Source organism: Oncorhynchus masou, chromosome 33 (assembly GCF_036934945.1).
Source record: "Oncorhynchus masou masou isolate Uvic2021 chromosome 33, UVic_Omas_1.1, whole genome shotgun sequence".
Classification (NCBI taxonomy): domain Eukaryota; kingdom Metazoa; phylum Chordata; class Actinopteri; order Salmoniformes; family Salmonidae; genus Oncorhynchus; species Oncorhynchus masou.
The window spans coordinates 24,856,807-24,879,624 of record NC_088244.1 but is presented as its reverse complement, the minus strand read 5'-3'; the positions used below and the strand labels follow the sequence as shown (position 1 = coordinate 24,879,624).

The window sequence follows — 22,818 nt, the reverse complement described above, 5'->3', positions numbered from 1 at the left end:
GAAGGGATGAAAGAGTAGGAATGAGAGAGACAGATGGAGGGATGAGAGAGTAGGAATGAGACAGATGGAGGGATGAAAGAGTAGGAATGAGAGAGAGACAGAGATGGAGGGATGAAAGAGTAGGAATGAGAGAGAGACAGAGATGGAGGGATGAAAGAGTAGGAATGAGAAAGAAACAGAGATGGGAGGGATGAAAGAGAGTAGGAATGAGAGAGAGACAGATGGAGGGATGAAAGAGAGTAGGAATGAGAGAGAGACAGATGGAGGGATGAAAGAGAGTAGGAAAGTGAGAGACAGAGATGGAGGGATGAAAGAGAGTAGGAATGTGAGAGAGACAGAGATGGAGGGATGAAAGAGTAGGAATGAGAGAGAGACAGAGATGGAGGGATGAAAGAGAGCAGGAATGAGAGAGAGACAGAGATAGAGGGATGAAAGCAAGTAGGAATGAGAGAGAGACAGAGATGCAGGCATGAAAGAGTAGGAATGAGAGAGACAGAGATGGAGGGATGAAAGAGAGTAGGAATGTGAGAGAGACAGAGATGGAGGGATGAAAGAGAGTAGGAATGAGAGAGAAACAGAGATGGAGGGATGAAACGAGTAAGAATGAGAGAGAAACAGATGGAGGGATGAAAGAGAGTAGGAATGTGAGAGAGACAGAGATGGAGGGATGAAAGAGAGTAGGAATGAGAGAGACAGAGATGGAGGGATGAAAGTGAGTAGGAATGAGAGAGAAACAGATGGAGGGATGAAAGCGAGTAAGAATGAGAGAGACAGATGGAGGGATGAAAGAGAGTAGGAATGTGAGAGAGACAGATGGAGGGATGAAAGAGTAGGAATGAGAGAGAGACAGATGGAGGGATGAAAGAGTGGGAATGAGAGAGAGACAGATGGAGGGATGAAAGAGTAGGAATGAGAGAAAGACAGAGATGGATGAGGGATGAAAGAGTAGGAATGAGAGAGAGACAGACATGGAGGGATGAAAGAGTAGGAATGAGAGAGAGATGGAGGGATGAAAGAGTAGGAATGAGAGAGAGACAGATGGAGGGATGAAAGAGTAGGAATGAGAGAGAGACAGAGATAGAGGGATGAAAGAGTAGGAATGAGAGAGAGACAGAGATGGAGAGATGAAAGAGAGTAGGAATGAGAGAGAGACAGAGATGGAGGGATGAAAGAGAGTAGGAATGAGAGAGACAGATGGAGGGATGAAAGAGTAGGAATGAGAGAGAAACAGAGATGGGAGGGATGAAAGAGAGTAGGAATGAGAGAGAGACAGATGGAGGGATGAAAGAGAGTAGGAATGTGAGAGACAGAGATGGAGGGATGAAAGAGAGTAGGAATGTGAGAGAGACAGAGATGGAGGGATGAAAGAGTAGGAATGAGAGAGAGACAGAGATGGAGGGATGAAAGAGTAGGAATGAGAGAGAGACAGAGATAGAGGAATGAAAGAGTAGGAATGTGAGAGAGATGGAGGGATGAAATAGTAGGAATGAGAGAGAGACAGAGATGGAGGGATGAAAGAGTAGGAATGAGAGAGACAGAGATGGAGGGATGAAAGAGTAGGAATGAGAGAGAGATGGAGGGATGAAAGAGTAGGAATGAGAGAGACAGAGATGGAGGGATGAAAGAGAGTAGGAATGAGAGAGAGACAGAGATGGAGGGATGAAAGAGTAGGAATGAGAGAGAGACAGAGATGGAGGGATGAAAGAGAGAAGGAATGAGAGAGAGACAGAGATGGAGGGATGAAAGAGAGTAGGAATGAGAGAGAGACAGAGATGGAGGGATGAAAGAGTAGGAATGAGAGAGAGACAGAGATGGAGGGATGAAAGAGTAGGAATGAGAGAGACAGAGATGGAGGGATGAAAGAGTAGGAATGAGAGAGACAGAGATGGAGGGATGAAAGAGAGTAGGAATGAGAGAGAGACAGAGATGGAGGGATGAAAGAGTAGGAATGAGAGAGACAGAGATGGAGGGATGAAAGAGAGTAGGAATGAGAGAGACAGAGATGGAGGGATGAAAGAGAGTAGGAATGTGAGAGGGAGATGGAGGGATGATAGATGTTGTACGTACCTCCATGCCGTTCTTCTTCATTCGGCGGCAGGATTTGAGGTAGGTGCGGATACGCTTGCGAGCACGCAGCTCGAACTCTGGGAACTGGCGGCTACACGACTCAATGATGGCCTGGATCTTCTCCTTGGGCTGCTTTGAGATGGGCACCATGCGGTCCAGGTTCTCATCCACAAACAGACGCACAAACATCTAAAAAGAAGATGACAAAAGTCCTGTAGAAAAAAAGGTGTGTGTCTGCTCTGCTGCTTCCAGTGTTCCTGAGGTGAAGGTCATGTAAAGGTGAGATGAAGGTCATGTAAAGGTGAGATGAAGGTCATGTAAAGGTGAGATGAAGGTCATGTAAAGGTGAGGTGAAGGTCACGTAAAGGTGAGGTGAAGGTCATGTAAAGGTGAGGTGAAGGTCATGTAAAGGTGAGGTGAAGGTCACGTAAAGGTGAGGTGAAGGTCATGTAAAGGTGAGATGAAGGTCATGTAAAGGTGAGGTGAAGGTCATGTAAAGGTGAGGTGAAGGTCACGTAAAGGTGAGGTGAAGGTCATGTAAAGGTGAGATGAAGGTCATGTAAAGGTGAGGTGAAGGTCATGTAAAGGTGAGGTGAAGGTCATGTAAAGGTGAGGTGAAGGTCACGTAAAGGTGAGGTGAAGGTCATGTAAAGGTGAGGTGAAGGTCACGTAAAGGTGAGGTGAAGGTCATGTAAAGGTGAGGTGAAGGTCATGTAAAGGTGAGGTGAAAGTCATGTAAAGGTGAGGTGAAGGTCATGTAAAGGTGAGGTGAAGGTCATGTAAAGGTGAGGTGAAGGTCATGAAAAAGTGAGGTGAATGTCATGTAAAGGTGAGGTGAAGGTCATGTAAAGGTGAGAGGAGCTATTTCATTGTGTGTGTGTGTTCGGGCACGTGTGGTGTGTGTGTGTGTGCATGGGCACACGCTGTGTGTCGAGCTGAGGTGAGAGCAGCTCTTACGTTGAAGGCCTTTAGTCTCTCAGGGTCCATGCCCTCTGTGTCGTTGATCTTGTCACTGTCGTCGTGATCATCGTCGTCATCGTCGTCTGCCGCCGCCACACCTCTGGTCACGGTCAGGTCCTCGGCACATGTCTCCATCTTCAATGAGTCGTAGCTTCCTGAGCTGTACTGAGGAGACTGTCACACATATAGGTGCACATACACATCAAAACACACACACACACACACACACACACACACACACACACACACACACACACACACACACACACACACACACACACACACACACACACACACACACACACACACACACACACACACACACACACACACACAGAGAGAATAAGCACAGACAGTCTGTATGCTAGGTGACATTGAAAGCACCCGGTACAATCTCAATGATGAGGAAGGCACAAAACGCTGCTAGATGTTGTTGTGGCTAAACAGTTCTATTTGTCTGATCCTGCCAATGCGGCAAATAAGATGCTTTCAAGGACAACACTGCTTTGTCAGAGCCTGGTGAAGTGTGTCTCATTCAATAGCCAGGGCAGGGAAGAAGAACCTTTTATCCCCTCTCTCCTTTCATACTGTCCTCCACTGACTCCTGTATGGATGTTCATCACAAGTACAGCAGCACAACTAGGCTACTTCTCCTGGCACAGCAACTCTCACTGCTCTCATGCACATTGTCTTGCTGGTTTACAGTCAAGACTGACGTCTTGGATTCTGAACTGAGAATGTTCTCAAAATGGCGTCTATTCATTCTCCATCCACAGGAAATGTTATTGCAGTTTGGCGAGATCTCAATGGAAACTTCTCAGCTTTGTGCAATGCCCTGGCAATGAACCGCACCTTCTTGTGCAGACCTCACCCTTCATAGTCGGTCATAGCAAGACAGTAGGCATCTATAACAAAGGCACACTGAGCTGTTACTCACACTGTCCTGGTGGGCTCATTGCTCAACATTATCACTTTGTGTGTAATATATCACCATTAGACCTGGTGTCAAATACTACTTTCAAATACTTTTGCCATCGGTTTAAGTCTGTCTGGAGTGCCAGATGGGCGAGGCTTACACTTTTGCATCCTATTCTATTGGTTCATTGCACCAGGGAAACTCAAGCAATCTCAGCTAAAGTATTTAAAATATTTTCAGACACAGGTCTGGGCAGAAGACCCCACCTTGTTGCCATAGTCCCTGATCGAGTCTCTGTCCAGGCGCAGCTCAGCGGCATGGGGGAGGGGCTTGACGGGGTACTTCCTGCGCAGCTCGTCTGGGGGGTCGAGCTGGAAGGGGCCCATCAGGGCAGACCCAGGCAGCCTGGTCTCACTCAGGTTGACTGGAGCCTGTTGGTCCTCGGACGATGAGGACGAGGAGGTGGTGCTGAAGTCCAGCGGGACCGAGGGCCTGTTGCCGTTTACCACTTTCCTGTAGGGGGTTCCCCCCATGCACCTCTCAGACCCCGGGGCCGCCCCGCACGCAGACGGAAGGGTCATGGTGTGCATGCCGTTCCCGCTACCGCTCTCCGAGGATGAGTCATCTGTGGAAACACAGGGACGGATACCAGTTAGACTGGTAGAATCATCATCAGACAACACCACACTAGAAACACACAGGGACTGACACCAGTTAGACTGGTAGAATCATCATCAGACAACACCACACTGGAAACACAGGGACTGACACCAGTTAGACTGGTAGAATCATCATCAGACAACACCACACTGGAAACACAGGGACTGACACCAGTTAGACTGGTAGAATCATCATCAGACAACACCACACTGGAAACACACAGGGACTGACACCAGTTAGACTGGTAGAATCATCATCAGACAACACCACACTGGAAACACACAGGGACTGACACCAGTTAGACTGGTAGAATCATCATCAGACAACACCACACTGGAAACACACAGGGACTGACACCAGTTAGACTGGTAGAATCATCATCAGACAACACCAGCTCCAGACATGTATAGAGGGACAGGAAATATAATGTGTAGCCTACATCACACCTTGAGTATGAATCCCGGCCTCTACGCAGCCAAGGCCTCCGTGTGTCAGTACCGTCAATTAGCAGTAGAGAGAGCTGTTGGAGTCAGTATGAATGGCCATGGAAGAATGGCCATGGAACACTCAGTGTGGTGACTATATAGTGCACTCAGTAGTGTTACAGCCATGGTGCAGCAGGCAGGCAGAGAGACAGGCAGAGAGACAGGCAGAGAGACAGGCAGAGAGACAGGCAGAGAGACAGGCAGAGACGTTTGCTATGGTGCTGTGAGTTAATTAATTAAAGCCATCCAAGCAGTACCAAGGCAGCCAGTGATACTTATTCATGAAAGCAGGGCACTCCGGGTTAGAGAGTAGAGAGAGGGAAGCACAGGGAGGATAGCAACGCCACCTCCTCTGTACCCCAGTCGTACGCTGTAGGCTACACAGTACAACACTGCACACCATAGAACCAGGTAAACTAACACCAAGTCTGGCCATCCATGAGCCCAGCTCGTCTACTTGTCTCTACACACACATCCCTCCCCTCCTCTCTCCCCCCCAGAGAAAGTGGTGCCCTCCCATCCATCAGCCTGTGGCGAGCAGCTAGCTTCTTAACTCAACCAGCGGCAGCTACTAAATAAGTGATTGTTTAGTGCATGGCTCTGCCACTGAGCCACGCTGATGGATGGCCTGTGTGTTTTTGTTTTCCACAGTCCTCCTTGTCTCTGTCACACACACACACACACACACACACACACACACACACACACACACACACACACACACACACACACACACACACACACACACACACACACACACACACACACACACACACACACGACTAATAGTTGGAGGGACTGTAGTATCTCTACAGTTGAGAGCAGTGCTCCACCACCTCCAGTACAGTGTAGTGGTGTTGGGGTGGGCCTAAGGACCTCTGCTTGGCCTCATCACACAGACTCCCATTCTCACAGACACACTGCCTGGACTGTATGCATAACCCTCTGAGTGGGACTAAGAGGGGCTCACGTGCCTCTCCCAGTGTGTGTGTGTGTGTCTGTGTGTGTGTGTGTGTGTGTGTGTGTAGATTTGGACTTAAAGCCTACGTAGCATTTGTAGAGCGTGCGTGTAGTGGGGTCAGCATTGGGGTCAGCTTTCCAAAGCCTCCAATGAGGGAGGGGAAAGGAGGAGAGACAGCCACAGCCATAGAGCAGGTCAATGAAAGAGAGGGGGGGGGGGATAAGGGAGAGGGGGGAGGGAAGGGAGCTTGGGGAGGTGGGGAAGAAACAAGGGCAGGGATAGTGAGGAGGTAGAGGTTTAGAAAGTGGGCAAGAGAGGGATCAGAGAGAGTGGGTTATTCCATGGTAGAGGAAGGTATGGGCAGAGAGTAGAGACCAGTGTGTGGGGATAGAGAGACTAGGAACTAGGAAGGAGGTCAGGGGGGGGGGTAGAGAGCAGGTCAGGGAGAGGGAGAGAAAGACAGAGGGACAGAGGAGAGGGTATGAAGCAAGGGAGAGCAAGAGGAGGGGGATAGAGTGGGAGGAGGGAGCGAGACGCGGAGGCTGAGAGGAATGAAGAGAGATTGAGAGAAAGGGAGAGAAGAGAGGGGAGGGGAGGGAGAAGGAAGGGGAAGAGCAAAAAGGCAGGAAAGGAAGATGATGGAAAAGTAGAATGAGAGAGCGATGGGGGAGAGACAGTTAGAGAGGCTGTGGTGGTGGTGGGTTAGGCCAGCGGATTGAGGCAGGCGGCGTGTATTTATTTGAGTATAAAACTATTCATGCATGGAGAATAAGGCCAGCCTAATTCCTGCCAGCTCAACACAAATCCCCCTCAGCAAGACCATGGTTGCCAGCTGGGGGAGTCACCCTCCTCTGCTGTTCTTAAAGGCACACGACACCCAGCTCTTTCCTGTATCTGTATCCTCCCTGTATCTGTATCATCCCTGTACTGTATCCTGCCTGTACTGTACTGTACTGTATCCTCCCTGTACTGTATCCTCCCTCTACTGTATTGCATCCGCACTGTACTGTACTGTATCCACCCTGTACTGTACTGTATGTTTTCTGTACTGTATCCTTTCTGTACTGTACTGTATCCTTTCTGTACTGTACTGTATCCCTCCCTGTACTGTACTGTATCCTCCCTGTACCGTATCCTGTCTGTACTGTATCCTGCCTGTACTGTATCCTGACTGTACTGTATCCTGACTGTACTATACTGTATCCCCCCTGTACTGTACTGTATCCTGCCTGTACTGTACTGTATCCTCCCTGTACTCTACTGTATCCTTCCTGTACTCTACTGTATCCTTCCTGTATTGTATCCTCCTTGTACTGTATCCTCCCTGTACTGTACTGTATACTCCCGGTACTGTATCCTCCCTGTACCGTATCCTGTCTGTACTGTATCCTGACTGTACTGTATCCTGACTGTACTGTATCCTCCCTGTACTGTACTGTATCCTCCCTGTACTGTACTGTATCACTGTACTGTATCCTCCCTGTACTGTACTGTATCCTCCCTGTACTGTACTGTATCCTCCCTGTACTGTACTGTATCCTCCCTGTGCTGTACTGTATCCTCCCTGTACTGTACTGTATCCTCCCTGTACTGTACTGTATCACTGTACTGTACTGTATCCTCCCTGTACTGTACTGTATCCTCCCTGTACTGTACTGTATCCTCCCTGTACTGTACTGTATCACTGTACTGTATCCTCCCTGTACTGTACTGTATCCTCCCTGTACTGTATCCTCCCTGTACTGTACTGTATCCTCCCTGTACTGTACTGTATCCTCCCTGTACTGTACTGTATCCTCCCTGTACTGTACTGTATCCTCCCTGTACTGTACTGTATCCCTGTACTGTACTGTATCCTCCCTGTACTGTACTGTATCCTCCCTGTACTGTACTGTATCCTCCCTGTACTGTACTGTATCCTCCCTGTACTGTACTGTATCCTCCCTGTACTGTACTGTATCCTCCCTGTACTGTACTGTATCCTCCCTGTACTGTACTGTATCCTCCCTGTACTGTACTGTACTGTACTGTCAGCAGCACCCATCTAGGGACTAATGTTGAACATTAGGGTAAGATATACACACTATGGATGGCACAACGCATCAGATGATTGTTTAATGTTATAATGAATTTGTAAGCTATGTCCCTATCCATATAAACCAAACATGTAGGTTCATCTACTCAGAATACACAACTGAAGATCTAGATGCTAAGACAGACGGACTGACAGACAGAGTAACACAAATAGGGTTATAGTACAGTAAAGACAAACACACACAGACAGTACATTTAACCCTGAATAACAGTGGCTATGCATGTTGAGGGAGACCAGACAGAGTAGAGGATGTTTCATTCCCCACTTCGTGGCAGACTACTAGTTCTATTGGTAGTCTAGGAATGCAGAGTGCAGACAGACAAGCTGCTAAAGTCATGTAGAGGACACTTCTACTTTCTCCACCCACAGCTTTAATGTCTACTAATGACTCATTCTATATTCCTTACATAACACACTACTTTTGGCCCTGGTCAAATGCTATGTGGAACTCAGCAATATAGTGTTATCAGCACCTGGAATATCCTAGCAGGGTTAACATGGCTGTCTCTGCTTGTCCTTGGCAGTGGAAATGTACACAGTGTGAAGCACAGCGTGGTCAATATGACCTCTCCAGTCTCAACACAATGCTACAGTACATCGATGTACTGTGCTACTAGGCAGCAAGGACCACAAACACCGTACACAGCAAGTGTGGTCAGTGCCCTTGAAATAACATGGGAAGTGTCAATAGGATATAGGAGGACACACTGTTTTGGGGCAAAAAGCAACATATATGGGTTACGTCCCAAATGGTACCCTATTCCCTACAGGCCCTGTTAAAAGGTAGTGCACTATGTTGGGAATAGGGTACCATTTGGGAAACAGCCAGTGTTGCACTCCAACCTAACCAGACATTATGTATCAACACCACACACACTGAACTTTCTGTCCACCAAAGACTAATGTGGCTTTTAAAGAGGAGGACAGCAGAGCAACAAGTTACGCTAATTTCCTCGAAAGTTTGAGAGAGAGAGAGAGAGAGAGAGAGAGAAAGAGATATAGGGAGAGATGGAAATAGAGGAGGGAGAGAGAGAGAGAGAGTGGAGAGAGAAATGTGTTAACCTCAGTAATACTCTCTGATGAACCAGTTTCTTCATTGAGAGTGGGCTGATTTTGAGACATCACTGCTTTGAACACTGCTCTTCTCTACCTGCATCTCTCCCCACTCTCCAATGTGATCAGGACAACATAGAACATCTTGGTCTAGGTCTGTTTCTATTCTATATGCATGGAGGATACATGTAAAAAAAAGGCACATCACTACTCCTTCTTGGAAAAATATAAATCCATCCCTGCCTCCCTCCATCCCTGACTCTCTCTCCCTGCCTCCCTCCATCCCTGACTCTCTCTCCCTGCCTCCCTCCATCCCTGACTCTCTCTCCCTGCCTCCCTCCATCCCTGACTCTCTCTCCCTGCCTCCCTCCATCCCTGACTCTCTCTCCCTGCCTCCCTCCATCCCTGACTCTCTCTCCCTGCCTCCCTCCATCCCTGACTCTCTCCCTGCCTCCCTCCATCCCTGACTCTCTCTCCCTGCCTCCCTCCATCCCTGACTCTCTCTCCCTGCCTCCCTCCATCCCTGACTCTCTCTCCCTGCCTCCCTCCATCCCTGACTCTCTCTCCCTGCCTCCCTCCATCCCTGACTCTCTCTCCCTGCCTCCCTCCATCCCCGACTCTCTCTCCCTGCCTCCCTCCATCCCCGACTCTCTCTCCCTGCCTCCCTCCATCCCCGACTCTCTCTCCCTGCCTCCCTCAATCCCTGACTCTCTCTCCCTGCCTCCCTCCATCCCTGACTCTCTCTCCCCTGCCTCCCTCCATCCCTGACTCTCTCTCCCTGCCTCCCTCCATCCCTGACTCTCTCTCCCTGCCTGCCTCCCTCCATCCCTGACTCTTTCTCCCTGCCTCCCTCCATCCCTGACTCTCTCTCCCTGCCTCCCTCCATCCCTGACTCTCTCTCCCTGCCTCCCTCCATCCCTGACTCTCTCTCCTGCCTCCCTCCATCCCTGACTCTCTCTCCCTGCCTCCCTCCATCCCTGACTCTCTCTCCCTGCCTCCCTCCATCCCTGACTCTCTCTCCCTGCCTCCCTCCATCCCTGACTCTCTCTCCCTGCCTGCCTCCCTCCATCCCTGACTCTTTCTCCCTGCCTCCCTCCATCCCTGACTCTCTCTCCCTGCCTCCCTCCATCCCTGACTCTCTCTCCCTGCCTCCCTCCATCCCTGACTCTCTCTCCCTGCCTCCCTCCATCCCTGACTCTCTCTCCCTGCCTCCCTCCATCCCTGACTCTCTCTCCCTGCCTGCCTCCCTCCATCCCTGACTCTTTCTCCCTGCCTCCCTCCATCCCCGACTCTCTCTCCCTGCCTCCCTCCATCCCCGACTCTCTCTCCCTGCCTCCCTCCATCCCTGACTCTCTCTCCCTGCCTCCCTCCATCCCTGACTCTCTCTCCCTGCCTCCCTCCATCCCTGACTCTCTCTCCCTGACTCTCTCTCCCTGCCTCCCTCCATCCCTGACTCTCTCTCCCTCTCCCTCCATTCCTGACTCTCGCTCTCTCCCTGCATCCTTCCATCCCCGACTCTCTCTCTCATGAGGAGTGAGTGACAGTGATGTGCAGGAGGCCCCTGTGAATTCTGAATGTCACTGATACATGGGAGTGTTTAGCTGGCTGATGGGCACTAGGGCAGAGGAGACTGTCTGTGTTTAAGACAGGAAAGGACTCAGAGAGCAAAGGACACACACATGTACATGCACGGACAGGTGCTCGCTCACACATGTACATGCACGGACAGGTGCTCGCTCACACATGCGCACACACACCTAAAAAGCCCTTGGGCCTTTGCACTCCCATGCAAGAAAGACCTCAGAGCGCACACACACTGCAATAGGCGCTTGCGCGCAGACACGCACACACACCTAAAACGCCCTTGAGCCTTTTAGCAGCCAGGGCAGAAGCAGACTCAGGGGACCAGGGGAGGTGGAGGAGGGGGTGGGAGAGAGACAGTCAATCAATGTTTTCCCCATGCTCCTCTCTGGGAGACATGAAGGAGGCAGTCGGGTCGCTCCACAGTAGACAGACACAGGAAGAGGAGGAGGCTGTATCAGCCATCCTGACAGTATTCATCTCCAACTGTTCTTGCACACCACTGGGCATTAACACACGCCTGCATGCATGCACACAGTACACACACACTGCTGTGCAAACCATCTTGTTGCTTTAGTTTCATCCGATCAGACACAGATAGTATTATAGCAGCGTTTATCGTTTCAGAGCGGGGCACACTTTCAAATCTACTAAGTCACAGTGTGAGCCTTTTCAAGTCAACATTTATTGCTAGTAATCTACCCATTTCTTTTTTCTTTGTTGAATTTTACCCCTTTTTCTCCCCAATTGTTTTAGTAGCTACTATCTTGTCTCATCCCTACACCTCCCGTACGGGCTTGGGAAAGACGAAGGTTGAAAGTCATGCGTCCTCCGATACACAACCCAACCAAGCCGCACTGCTTCTTAACACAGCGCCATCCAACCCGGAAGCCAACGGCACCAATGTGTCGGAGGAAACACTGTGCACCTGGCAACCTTGGTTAGCACGAACTGCGCCTGGCCTGCCACAGGAGTGGCTGGTGCGCGATGAGACAAAGATTTCCCTACCGGCCAAACTCTCCCTAACCCGGACGACGCTAGGCCAATTGTGCGTCACCCCACAGACCTCCCGGGCACGAACCCAGAGTCTCTGGTGGCGCAGCAGTACAGCACCCTTAACCACTGCGCCATCCGGGAGGCCCTCGTAATCTACCCATTTCTAATTGAACGCAAGCTATTTTGTTGGGTTACAGCTTGAATTTAATTTTTTTAAATTGTATCACTGATCTACACACAATACCATAAAATGTCAAAGTGGAATTTTGTTTGTGGAACATTTTAGAAATAAATAACTAATTTAAAGCTGAAATGTCTTGAGTCAATAAGTATTCAACCCCGTTGTTATGGCAACCTAAATACGTTCAGGAGTAAAGATGTGTTTAGCGAATCACATAATATTTTTATTTTTTATTTATTTAACTAGGCAAGTCAGTTAAGAACAAATTCTTACTTACAATGACGGCCTACTTGTAAAGCTCACACTCATTCTTTGTTCAATAATAGTGGTTAACATGATTTTTGAATGACTGCCTCTTTGTTACCCACACATACAATTATCAGAATTTCAAACACAGATTCACACACAACCACAAAGATCAGGGAGGTTTTTCAATGCCTCGCAAAGAAGGACACCGATTGGTAGATGTATACAAATAAAAAAAGCAGACTGAATATCCCTTTGAGCATGGTGAAGTTATAAATGAGGCTTTGGAGGGTGTATCAATAAACACAGTCTTTCCCAACTCAGTTGCCGGAGAGGAAGGAAACGGCTCAGGGATTTCACCATGAGGCCAATGGTGATTTTTAAACAGTTACCGAGCTTAATAGTTGTGATATGAGAAAACTAAATGGCAGAGTGAAAAGAAGGAAGCCTGTACAGAATACAAATACTCCAAAACATGCATCATGTTTGCAACAAGGCACTTAATTGATACTGCAACAAAAATATACTTTTTGTCCTGAGTACACAGTGTTGTGTTTGGTGCCAATCGAACACGACACATCAAGGAGTACCACTCTTCTTATTTTCAAGCATGGTGGTGACCATGTTATGGGTATACTTGTTATGGGTATACTAGAGGAAAACCTGGTTCAGTCTGCTTTCCAACAAACACTGGGAGACAAATTCACCTTTCAGCAGGACAATAACCTAAAACACAAGGCCAAATATACATTGGAGTTGCATAGTTACAGTTTTGACTTAAATCGGCTTGAAAATCTATGGCAAGAGTTGAAAATTGCTTTCTAGCAATGATCAACAACCAACTTGACAGAGCTTGAAGTATTTTTTAAAGACTAATGGGCAAATATTGTACAATCCAGGTGTGCAAAGCTCTTAGAGACTTATTCAAAAAAAAAACACAGCTGTAATTGCTGCCAAAGGTGTTTCTAACATGTATTATTGCCTCAGGGGGTGAATCCTTATCTAATCAAGATATGTGTTTTATTTTTCATTCATTCATTCATAAAAAAGAAAAAGAAAAGTTAGAATTTGCCAACCAAAATACAGAGTATTTTGTGCAGGTTGTAGACCAAAAATTACAATTAAATTCATTTTTATCCCACTTTATAACACAACAAAATGTGGAAATATTCAAGTGTTGTAAATACCTTCCTACAGTGTTTAGAATTGAGAGTAAAAACGAATTAATTAAAAAAAGAGAGCAATATATCACAACCCCCCTTGGTCTGTCTTAAATCCATTCCCTCCGCAGAAATGAGAGAGAAACATTTTAATCAATATGATTTAATCTGTTGCGGCAATTCTATATTTTACTGGACCGGTATGTAAATGAATGTTTCTATTGTAGTTGGCCTCTTGTACATTGATTTAAATAAACTGGACAGATTAAAACCTGGCATTAATTAAGGGAATTGTTTCTTTAATTTAGCGAAAGCCCAATAAAAGAAATTCCACTTTGTGGTGTGAACAAAACAGCCAGCGGCGGCTCTCCGGTCCACACTGTGCAGAGAGAGGGAGACTCAGCGCTGTGCTCCCCCGAAAAACACTGTGCAGAGAGAGGGAGACTCAGCGCTGTGCTCCCCCGAAAAACACTGTGCAGAGAGAGGGAGACTCAGCGCTGTGCTCCCCCGAAAAACACTGTGCAGAGAGGGAGACTCAGCGCTGTGCTCCCCCGAAAAACACTGTGCAGAGAGAGGGAGACTCAGCGCTGTGCTCCCCCGAAAAACACTGTGCAGAGAGAGGGAGACTCAGCGCTGTTCTCCCCCGAAAAACACTGTGCAGAGAGAGGGAGACTCAGCGCTGTGCTCCCCCGAAAAACACTGTGCAGAGAGAGGGAGACTCAGCGCTGTGCTCCCCCGAAAAACACTGTGCAGAGAGAGGGAGACTCAGCGCTGTTCTCCCCCGAAAAACACTGTGCAGAGAGAGGGAGACTCAGCGCTGTGCTCCCCCGAAAAACACTGTGCAGAGAGAGGGAGACTCAGCGCTGTGCTCCCCGAAAAACACTGTGCAGAGAGAGGAGACTCAGCGCTGTGCTCCCCGAAAAACACTGTGCAGAGAGAGGGAGACTCAGCGCTGTGCTCCCCCGAAAAACACTGTGCAGAGAGAGGGAGACTCAGCGCTGTGCTCCCCCGAAAAACACTGTGCAGAGAGAGGGAGACTCAGCGCTGTGCTCCCCCGAAAAACACTGTGCAGAGAGAGGGAGACTCAGCGCTGTGCTCCCCGAAAAACACTGTGCAGAGAGGGGAGACTCAGCGCTGTGCTCCCCGAAAAACACTGTGCAGAGAGAGGGAGACTCAGCGCTGTGCTCCCCGAAAAACACTGTGCAGAGAGGGAGACTCAGCGCTGTGCTCCCCGAAAAACACTGTGCAGAGAGAGGGAGACTCAGCGCTGTGCTCCCCGAAAAACACTGTGCAGAGAGAGGGAGACTCAGCGCTGTTCTCCCCGAAAAACACTGTGCAGAGAGAGGAGACTCAGCGCTGTGCTCCCCGAAAAACACTGTGCAGAGAGAGGGAGACTCAGCGCTGTGCTCCCCGAAAAACACTGTGCAGAGAGAGGAGACTCAGCGCTGTTCTCCCCGAAAAACACTGTGCAGAGAGAGGGAGACTCAGCGCTGTGCTCCCCGAAAAACACTGTGCAGAGAGAGGGAGACTCAGCGCTGTGCTCCCCGAAAAACACTGTGCAGAGAGAGGGAGACTCAGCGCTGTGCTCCCCGAAAAACACTGTGCAGAGAGGGGAGACTCAGCGCTGTGCTCCCCGAAAAACACTGTGCAGAGAGAGGGAGACTCAGCGCTGTGCTCCCCCCGAAAAACACTGTGCAGAGAGAGGGAGACTCAGCGCTGTGCTCCCCGAAAAACACTGTGCAGAGAGAGGGAGACTCAGCGCTGTGCTCCCCGAAAAACACTGTGCAGAGAGAGGGAGACTCAGCGCTGTGCTCCCCGAAAAACACTGTGCAGAGAGGGAGACTCAGCGCTGTGCTCCCCGAAAACACTGTGCAGAGAGAGGAGACTCAGCGCTGTGCTCCCCGAAAAACACTGTGCAGAGAGAGGGAGACTCAGCGCTGTGCTCCCCGAAAAACACTGTGCAGAGAGGGAGACTCAGCGCTGTGCTCCCCGAAAAACACTGTGCAGAGAGAGGAGACTCAGCGCTGTGCTCCCCGAAAAACACTGTGCAGAGAGAGGAGACTCAGCGCTGTTCTCCCCGAAAAACACTGTGCAGAGAGAGGGAGACTCAGCGCTGTGCTCCCCCGAAAAACACTGTGCAGAGAGAGGGAGACAGCGCTGTGCTCCCCCGAAAAACACTGTGCAGAGAGAGGGAGACTCAGCGCTGTGCTCCCCCGAAAAACACTGTGCAGAGAGAGGGAGACTCAGCGCTGTGCTCCCCCGAAAAACACTGTGCAGAGAGAGGGGAGACTCAGCGCTGTGCTCCCCGAAAAACACTGTGCAGAGAGAGGAGACTCAGCGCTGTTCTCCCCGAAAAACACTGTGCAGAGAGAGGGAGACTCAGCGCTGTGCTCCCCGAAAAACACTGTGCAGAGAGAGGGAGACTCAGCGCTGTGCTCCCCGAAAAACACTGTGCAGAGAGGGAGACAGCGCTGTGCTCCCCGAAAAAAACTGTGCAGAGAGAGGGAGACTCAGCGCTGTGCTCCCCCGAAAAACACTGTGCAGAGAGAGGGAGACTCAGCGCTGTGCTCCCCCGAAAAACACTGTGCAGAGAGAGGGAGACTCAGCGCTGTGCTCCCCCGAAAAACACTGTGCAGAGAGAGGGAGACTCAGCGCTGTGCTCCCCCGAAAAACACTGTGCAGAGAGAGGGAGACTCAGTGGTGTGCTCCCCCGAAAAACACTGTGCAGAGAGAGGGAGACTCAGCGCTGTGCTCCCCCGAAAAACACTGTGGAGAGAGGGAGACTAAGCGCTGTGCTCCCCCGAAAAACACTGTGCAGAGAGAGGGAGACTCAGCGCTGTGCACCCCCGAAAAACACTGTGCAGAGAGAGAAACACTCAGCGCTGTGCTCCCCCGAAAAACACTGTCTGTCCACGATCCAATCAGCTCAGTCTGACTGCATCAGAACTACAGCATGAAGCTACAGGGAGCTAAAAATACTGTTCAACCATGTGGGAGAGCACACACACACACTGAACACACACACACTGAACACACACACTGAACACACACACACACACTGAACACACACACTCAGCCATGTAGGAGCACACACACACTGAACACACACACACTGAACACACACACACACTAAACACACACACACACTAAACACACACACTCAGCCATGTAGGAGCACACACACACTGAACACACACACACTGAACACACACACTCAGCCATGTAGAAACACACACACACACACACACACACACACACACACACACACACACACACACACACACACACACACACACACACACACACACACACAGTAATGTGCACATACAAGCGCACAAACTGGAGGTGAGTAGCGTCCCTAGCCACTGACACACTCACACAAAAGCATATTCACATACTAGGATATGGTCAGCGGATGGTCAGCGGCCCGGAACATAATTACATAATTACAAATCATTCCTAAACTGCAAATTGACCACAAGAATCCCAGACAGATACAATATTTGACAAAAACAGAATTATTTCAAACCTGGCTTACATTTGTATACGATCACATATATCTCTCTATTATACATGGGAATACTTTGGAACAGATTTCCATCATTAAAATCACTTGGAGCTGATTTGCTGGTGTTTTTAGTCTTTTATGTCCAACAATAAATACATACAGAAACATATATTTAAAAACAAATTGCTCCAAAAACTTGGGAGGGGGCAAATCAAATACCCAATGGGAAAAACCCTGCTCTATACTCTTTATTCTCACATAGACAGTGATAAGACCCTTGTAAAAAGGTATCTCGACATTTGTTAAAAGGCTAAGCCGCCTGTTATAAAGGCAGTGAAATTGTGGGTACAGGGTGACATTGGCATAGCATAGGTATGAGAGAATCATCAGAAGAAAGAGTGAGAGCACAGAGTAAAGGCTAGCGGAGAGAGAGAGAGAGAGAGAGAGAGAGAGAGAGAGAGAGAGAGAGAGAGAGGGGGAGAGAGAGAGGAGAGAAAGAAAGAAAGAATGAAAGAAAGAACAAAAGAAAGAAAGAAAGAGAGTGCAGAGAGTAGAGCACAGAGAGAGCGAGAGAACAAGAAAGTGAGTGAGCTAGAGAGAGAAAGAGAGAGCGGGAGATAATGAGACGGAGAGAGAGAGATTGAGAGAGGAGAGTGCAGAGAGGAGAGTAAGAAAGAAAGAAAGAACGAAAGAGAGTGCAGAGAGTAGAGCACAGAGAGAGCGAGAGAACAAGAAAGTGAGTGAGCTAGAGAGAGAAAGAGAGAGCGGGAGATAATGAGACGGAGAGAGATAGAGATTGAGAGAGGAGAGTGCAGAGAGGAGAGTAGAGAGAGACGTGTGCAGGATGGGTCACTGAAGAGGAAGGTCAGGTCAATCTATTGCACAGGGATCACAGCAGCGTTCTGTCTGGCCTCTATGGGACCATGTGACTTCATGACATAGTGGCTGAGGAGAGCAACACGGTAAAGCCCTGTGACAAAAGTACAACCAATCGCACAAACATCTTCATTCAGCCAGGACCTGGGAAGGCACAAACATTTATGTATGAACTACAGTGTGTTTCAGCTTGTTTGTTTGTGTGTGTGTTAAAAATATGTCCCTGTGTGTACAACAGCCCCTCTCGGACTGTTCCCAGCAGAGAGAGGGAGAGGCTGGAGCCCAGGCAGCAGTAACTCCTGTGGTTCCTGTGTCATCTGTATGTGACTGAGAGGCTTCCCAGGGCGCAGCCAGGTCAAGCTTGTGTGCCTACAACACTAAAGAACATCCTACAGTCAGACCTCAGCTGGCTGGCCTCTCTCCTTCAGACACTACTCACGGCATATGGCCCGGTCAGAGCAAATAATATTGTTGCCGCTGTTCGTCTTATTACAATTACACAATTATCCCCTTGGTTTTTAGTACGGATTCATCGATTTTTTCCGTCATTAGAAGAGCCTAGGTGTTGATTAGACGGATGCGGTGCAGCGGTGGTGGTGGCCGATGGGAGGGCCCAGTGAGGGAGGGGGAGTGCTGGATGGAGAGGAGAGCGGGGTAGAGGGGGTGCTCTAATGGGGCTGCCCTGTCGTTTTTCATTTACGGCTCCAGTACGCTCTGACAGCTTGAGGCTTTTTTCCCCCTCTCCCCTCAGAGCTGACCTAAGTGCGAGCAGTAACAGATGCTAATTCCTTCACTCCCACTTCCCCAATCTCCCTGAGGGGGGTGGGGGGTGGCCGGAGTGGTGGATAAGCGCTGACTCCCCTTCGCAAGATTACAATGGATTATCCCGCTAAGAAGCGGCACGAGCTGCTCCCCATGCCGGTGCAAGGCCCTGGCATCCCCATAGCAACAAGACATTCCCCGCTGCCCCTCACAACCTCCCTTTATCTGTCTCTCCCCTCGCCTGCATAGGTAATCCCCCCCGCCCCCGCATCAGTGACACCTGTCCCCCTCTGACAGCCCAACCCACTCAGGGTGTGTAGCAGGGAACAGTGGGGAGAGAGGGAGAAAGAGGGACTTCTCAGAGGAGCACCGAAAGAGAGGGAGAGTGAATCATGTGAGTGAAGGGAGGGGGGGCGACCTTCTGTAGGGTTTGTCCTCTACTGTCCCAGTAGCCCCTGACGCGGACAATAATCTTCAATTCTGACACCTGGGGAACAGGAGCCGTTCTGCGCTGAGACCCATCTGTGCACAGACGCATTCCACACACATACAGGGTAACATGTACATAACACCAGCACGTCACACACACAAATAAGTATTCGGGCAAGCAGGCTCACAGCCACACACAAACACACAGGCGTTCACACACACCAGACATATATTGGACACCACACCACCTTAGCATAGCAAAACCAACAATAGTTAATTTGATTTAAAAAGATGCCAGTGCATGTGAACACAAGGAGTGTTATCAGGTTGATTGAAACGTGAAGGGCACTTTGTCAGTTTGGAGTTCAAAGCCACAGAGCCAAATAATTAGAGGATGGCTCGTCATCAACTACCACCACCATCTTTAACCTTCTACAGTCAAAGCCCTGTCCAAGTGCGGGGGGGGGGGGGTTGTTTTAAGAAGGTCATACCAAGGATCATGTAGCTATTTGATTTCGAATTATAAGACCCCTTGAAGTTTCCAAAAAATATGAACATAAAATATTTGATGAAACATTGAATTTGGCCTTACTGCTATTAGCCCATACAAACCCATTGAATAACAGATTCACCAAATGGAACAACAGATAGTGAACAAAAATCAAATAAAAAGGTCTTTGTTCTGAATTGTCTGTCGTATATCTGAGAGATTTAAGAAAGACCAGGAAACTATTTTATATGTATTTAACCTCTTATTTTTGGCACTAAACTATCTCCATATATACTTCCAGAACTTTTTTTCAACTGGTAGCGAGGGACCTTCAGACGAGTCATGTGAGTCTTGTGGGCGTCCTAGAGCAAAACAACCCACGTGTTCAATACCAGTCAAAAATTCAAGGGTTTCTCTTTATTTTTACTATTTTCTACATTGTAGAATAATAGTGAAGACATCAAAACTATGAAATAACACATATCTAATCATGTAATAACCAATAAAGTGTTTAATATATCAAAATATATTTTATATTTGAGATTCTTCAAAGTAGCTACCCTTTGCCTTGATGACAGCTTTGTACACTCTTGGCGTTCTCTCAACCAGCCTCATGAGGTACTCACCTGGAATGCATTTCAATTAACAGGTGTGCCTTGTTAAAAGTACATTTGTGGAATTTCTGTCCTTCTTAAATTGTTTGAGCCAATCAGTTGTGTTGTGACATGGTAGGGGTGGTATACAGAAGATAGCCCTATTTGGTAAAATACCAAGTCCATATTATGGAAAGAACAGCTCAAAAAAGCAAAGACAAACGACAGACCATCATTACTTTAAGACATGAAGGTCAGTCAATCTGGAAAATGTCAAGAACTTTGAATGTTTCTTCAAGTGCAGTCGCAAAAACCATCAAGCGCTATGATGAAACTGGCTCTCATGAGGACCGCCACAGGATAGGAGGACCCAGAGATACCTCTGCTGCAGAGGATAAGTTCATTAGAGTTAACTACACCTCAGATTGCAGCCCAAATAAATGCTTCACTGTAGTGAGTGCACTGAGAGTCGGGAAGCAAGTACAGAGAGTGAGTGTTTAAATAAATAAACAAAACCATGAACATGAAACACAAACAACGCACCTACATGAAACAGAGTCAATAACACCTGAGGAAAGAACCAAGGGGATTGACAGATAAAGGGAAGATAATCAAGGGGGTGATGGAGTCCAGGTGAGTGTCATGAGGCGTAGGTGGGAGAGACGATGGTGACAGGCGTGCGGGATAATCAGTAGCTTGATGACCTAGAGGCCGAGAGGGAGTATAAGTGACATTCACAGAGTTCATGTAACAGACACATCTCAACATCAACTCTTCAGAGGAGACTGCGTGAATCAGGCCTTCATGGTCGAATTGCTGCAAAGAAACCACTACTAAAGGGCACCAATAAGAAAAAAAGACTTGCTTGGGCCAAGAAACACGAGCAATGGACATTAGACCGGTGAAAATCTATCCTTTGGTCTGATGAGTCCAAATTTGGCATTCCTGGTTCCAATCACTGTGTCTTTGTGAGACGCAGAGTAGGTGAACGGATGATCTCCGCATGTGTGGTTCCCACCGTGAAGCAAAGAGGAGGAGATGTGATGGTGCTTTGCTGGTGATACTGTCAGTGATTTATTTAGCATTCTGCAGCGGTACGTCAACCCATCTGGTTTGCACTTAGCGGGACTATCATTTGTTTTTTAACAGGACAATGACCCAGACTGTGTAAGGGCTATTTGACCAATAAGGAGAGTGATGGAGTGCTGCATCAGATGACCTGGCCTCCACAATCACCTGACCTCAACCCAATTGAGATGGGTTGGGATGAGTTGGACCGCAGAGTGAAGGAAAAGCAGCCAACAAGTGCTCAGCATATGTGGGAACACCTTCAAGACTGTTGGAAAAACATTCCAGGTGAAGCTGGTTGAGAGAATGCCAAGAGTGTGCAATGCTGTCATCAAGGCAAAGGGTGACTACTTTTAAGAATCTCAAATATAAAAATATATTTATGGTGTTACTACATGATTCCATATGTGTTATTTCATAGTTTTGATGTTGTCACTATTATTCTACAATGTAGAAAATAGTAAACAAAGAAAAACACATGAATGAGTAGGTGTGTCGAAACTTTTGACTGGAACTGTACGTGTTCGTGAGTCTCTCACAGAGGGCTCATATTAGTATTAACTGTTTGGCTCATATTAGCGTTAACTGTTTGGATGCTACAGACAGAAGTTGGCAGATGGACTGTACTGACTTCAGACCAATTCCAAGACGCTTGTTGGGGGTCGTAGAGGAAAACGGCGAACACCAATAGTTTGTAGGCCAAACCGTTCAGACGCTAACATAAACTCACCCCATTCTGTACAAATGTACGCAACCGCGACATTCAAACGAGGCTGCAAAGAAAACTAATGGGACTGTAGTGACTGTATTGACTTCAACATCTGGGGTGTGAACTACATTTCTATTCAAGCGTTGATTGACATGGTAATGGCTCTATAGTATTGGAGAAAAGTTGAAAAAAACTGACCCTCCTTTACATCGTGACGTGTCATACCGCAACGTCCAGCACGCATAAAGCTACTATTTATGTCTCACAATCTCTCTCTACCAGGTGTAGCACTTCTCTCATTGTTTAAAGACAAGAAATGGACAGTGACAGGGGTAAGGGGGAAACCTAGTCATTTTTTGCGTTGTCACTGCAAGCGATCACGACTCTCAAAAGCTGCTGTTTACTTCTGAAGATCACTTTAGCACCGCCCTAAAAACCCGATTCAAACACAAACCTTCAAATAGGTATGTAATGACACATTATACAAACTCTTTATAGTGTTTTATTTACATTTTAGAGGCGATAAGGTGATAAGTTGGACAGATTGAGTGAAAAAAAGGTTGTTTCCCTAAACAAAATCTCTCCTTCTCACTATCACGCATTAGTTTCGCTTCCCCACCTGCCATTTTTAAAAAGACCCGAAGGAGCTCAGTGCCTTCTTCAATCATGCAGAAACGGGCAGCGTCGAGGTCTCGGCATGGATTTGGTTGGAAAGGGGAGAAATTGTGCTTTACAATGGTATTAACATTACAGTTGATCTGGAAGTATTGTTTTTTGGGTGCTAATATAAGGTCAATTGTACGGACCAAGGCGATGTACAAAAGTGAGAGTTTACGTTGCTGATGATTTAAAGAGAAGACCAATTTTCAGGAGGTCTCACGGTCTGACAAACACAACTCTAGCTCTGCCACCTTTCCCTGGGGGACTATAGTCTCATCGACAGAGGGAACAAAAGCCCAACCTCTATCCTTTCCCAGAGGTCTGGCTGGCTGTGGATGGTCCGTTCTTTGGGTGTCAGTGAA

At 48.1% G+C, this 22,818-nt stretch overlaps 1 protein-coding gene across 3 annotated transcripts in view; it reads right to left on the bottom strand.

Annotated features, from left to right (window-relative positions):
• The window catches only part of LOC135528086 (nucleolar protein 4-like), a 159,144-nt gene that overhangs the window by 8,235 nt on the left and 128,091 nt on the right, over window positions 1-22,818 (bottom strand). For all 3 annotated transcript variants that reach the window (XM_064956882.1, XM_064956883.1, XM_064956884.1), the window contains 3 exons: window positions 4,210-4,568; window positions 3,025-3,201; window positions 2,068-2,256 (listed from right to left, as the gene is read on the bottom strand). In XM_064956882.1, coding sequence (XP_064812954.1) covers window positions 2,068-2,256; window positions 3,025-3,201; window positions 4,210-4,568 — 725 coding nt within the window. The remainder of the gene's footprint in view (window positions 1-2,067; window positions 2,257-3,024; window positions 3,202-4,209; window positions 4,569-22,818) is intronic.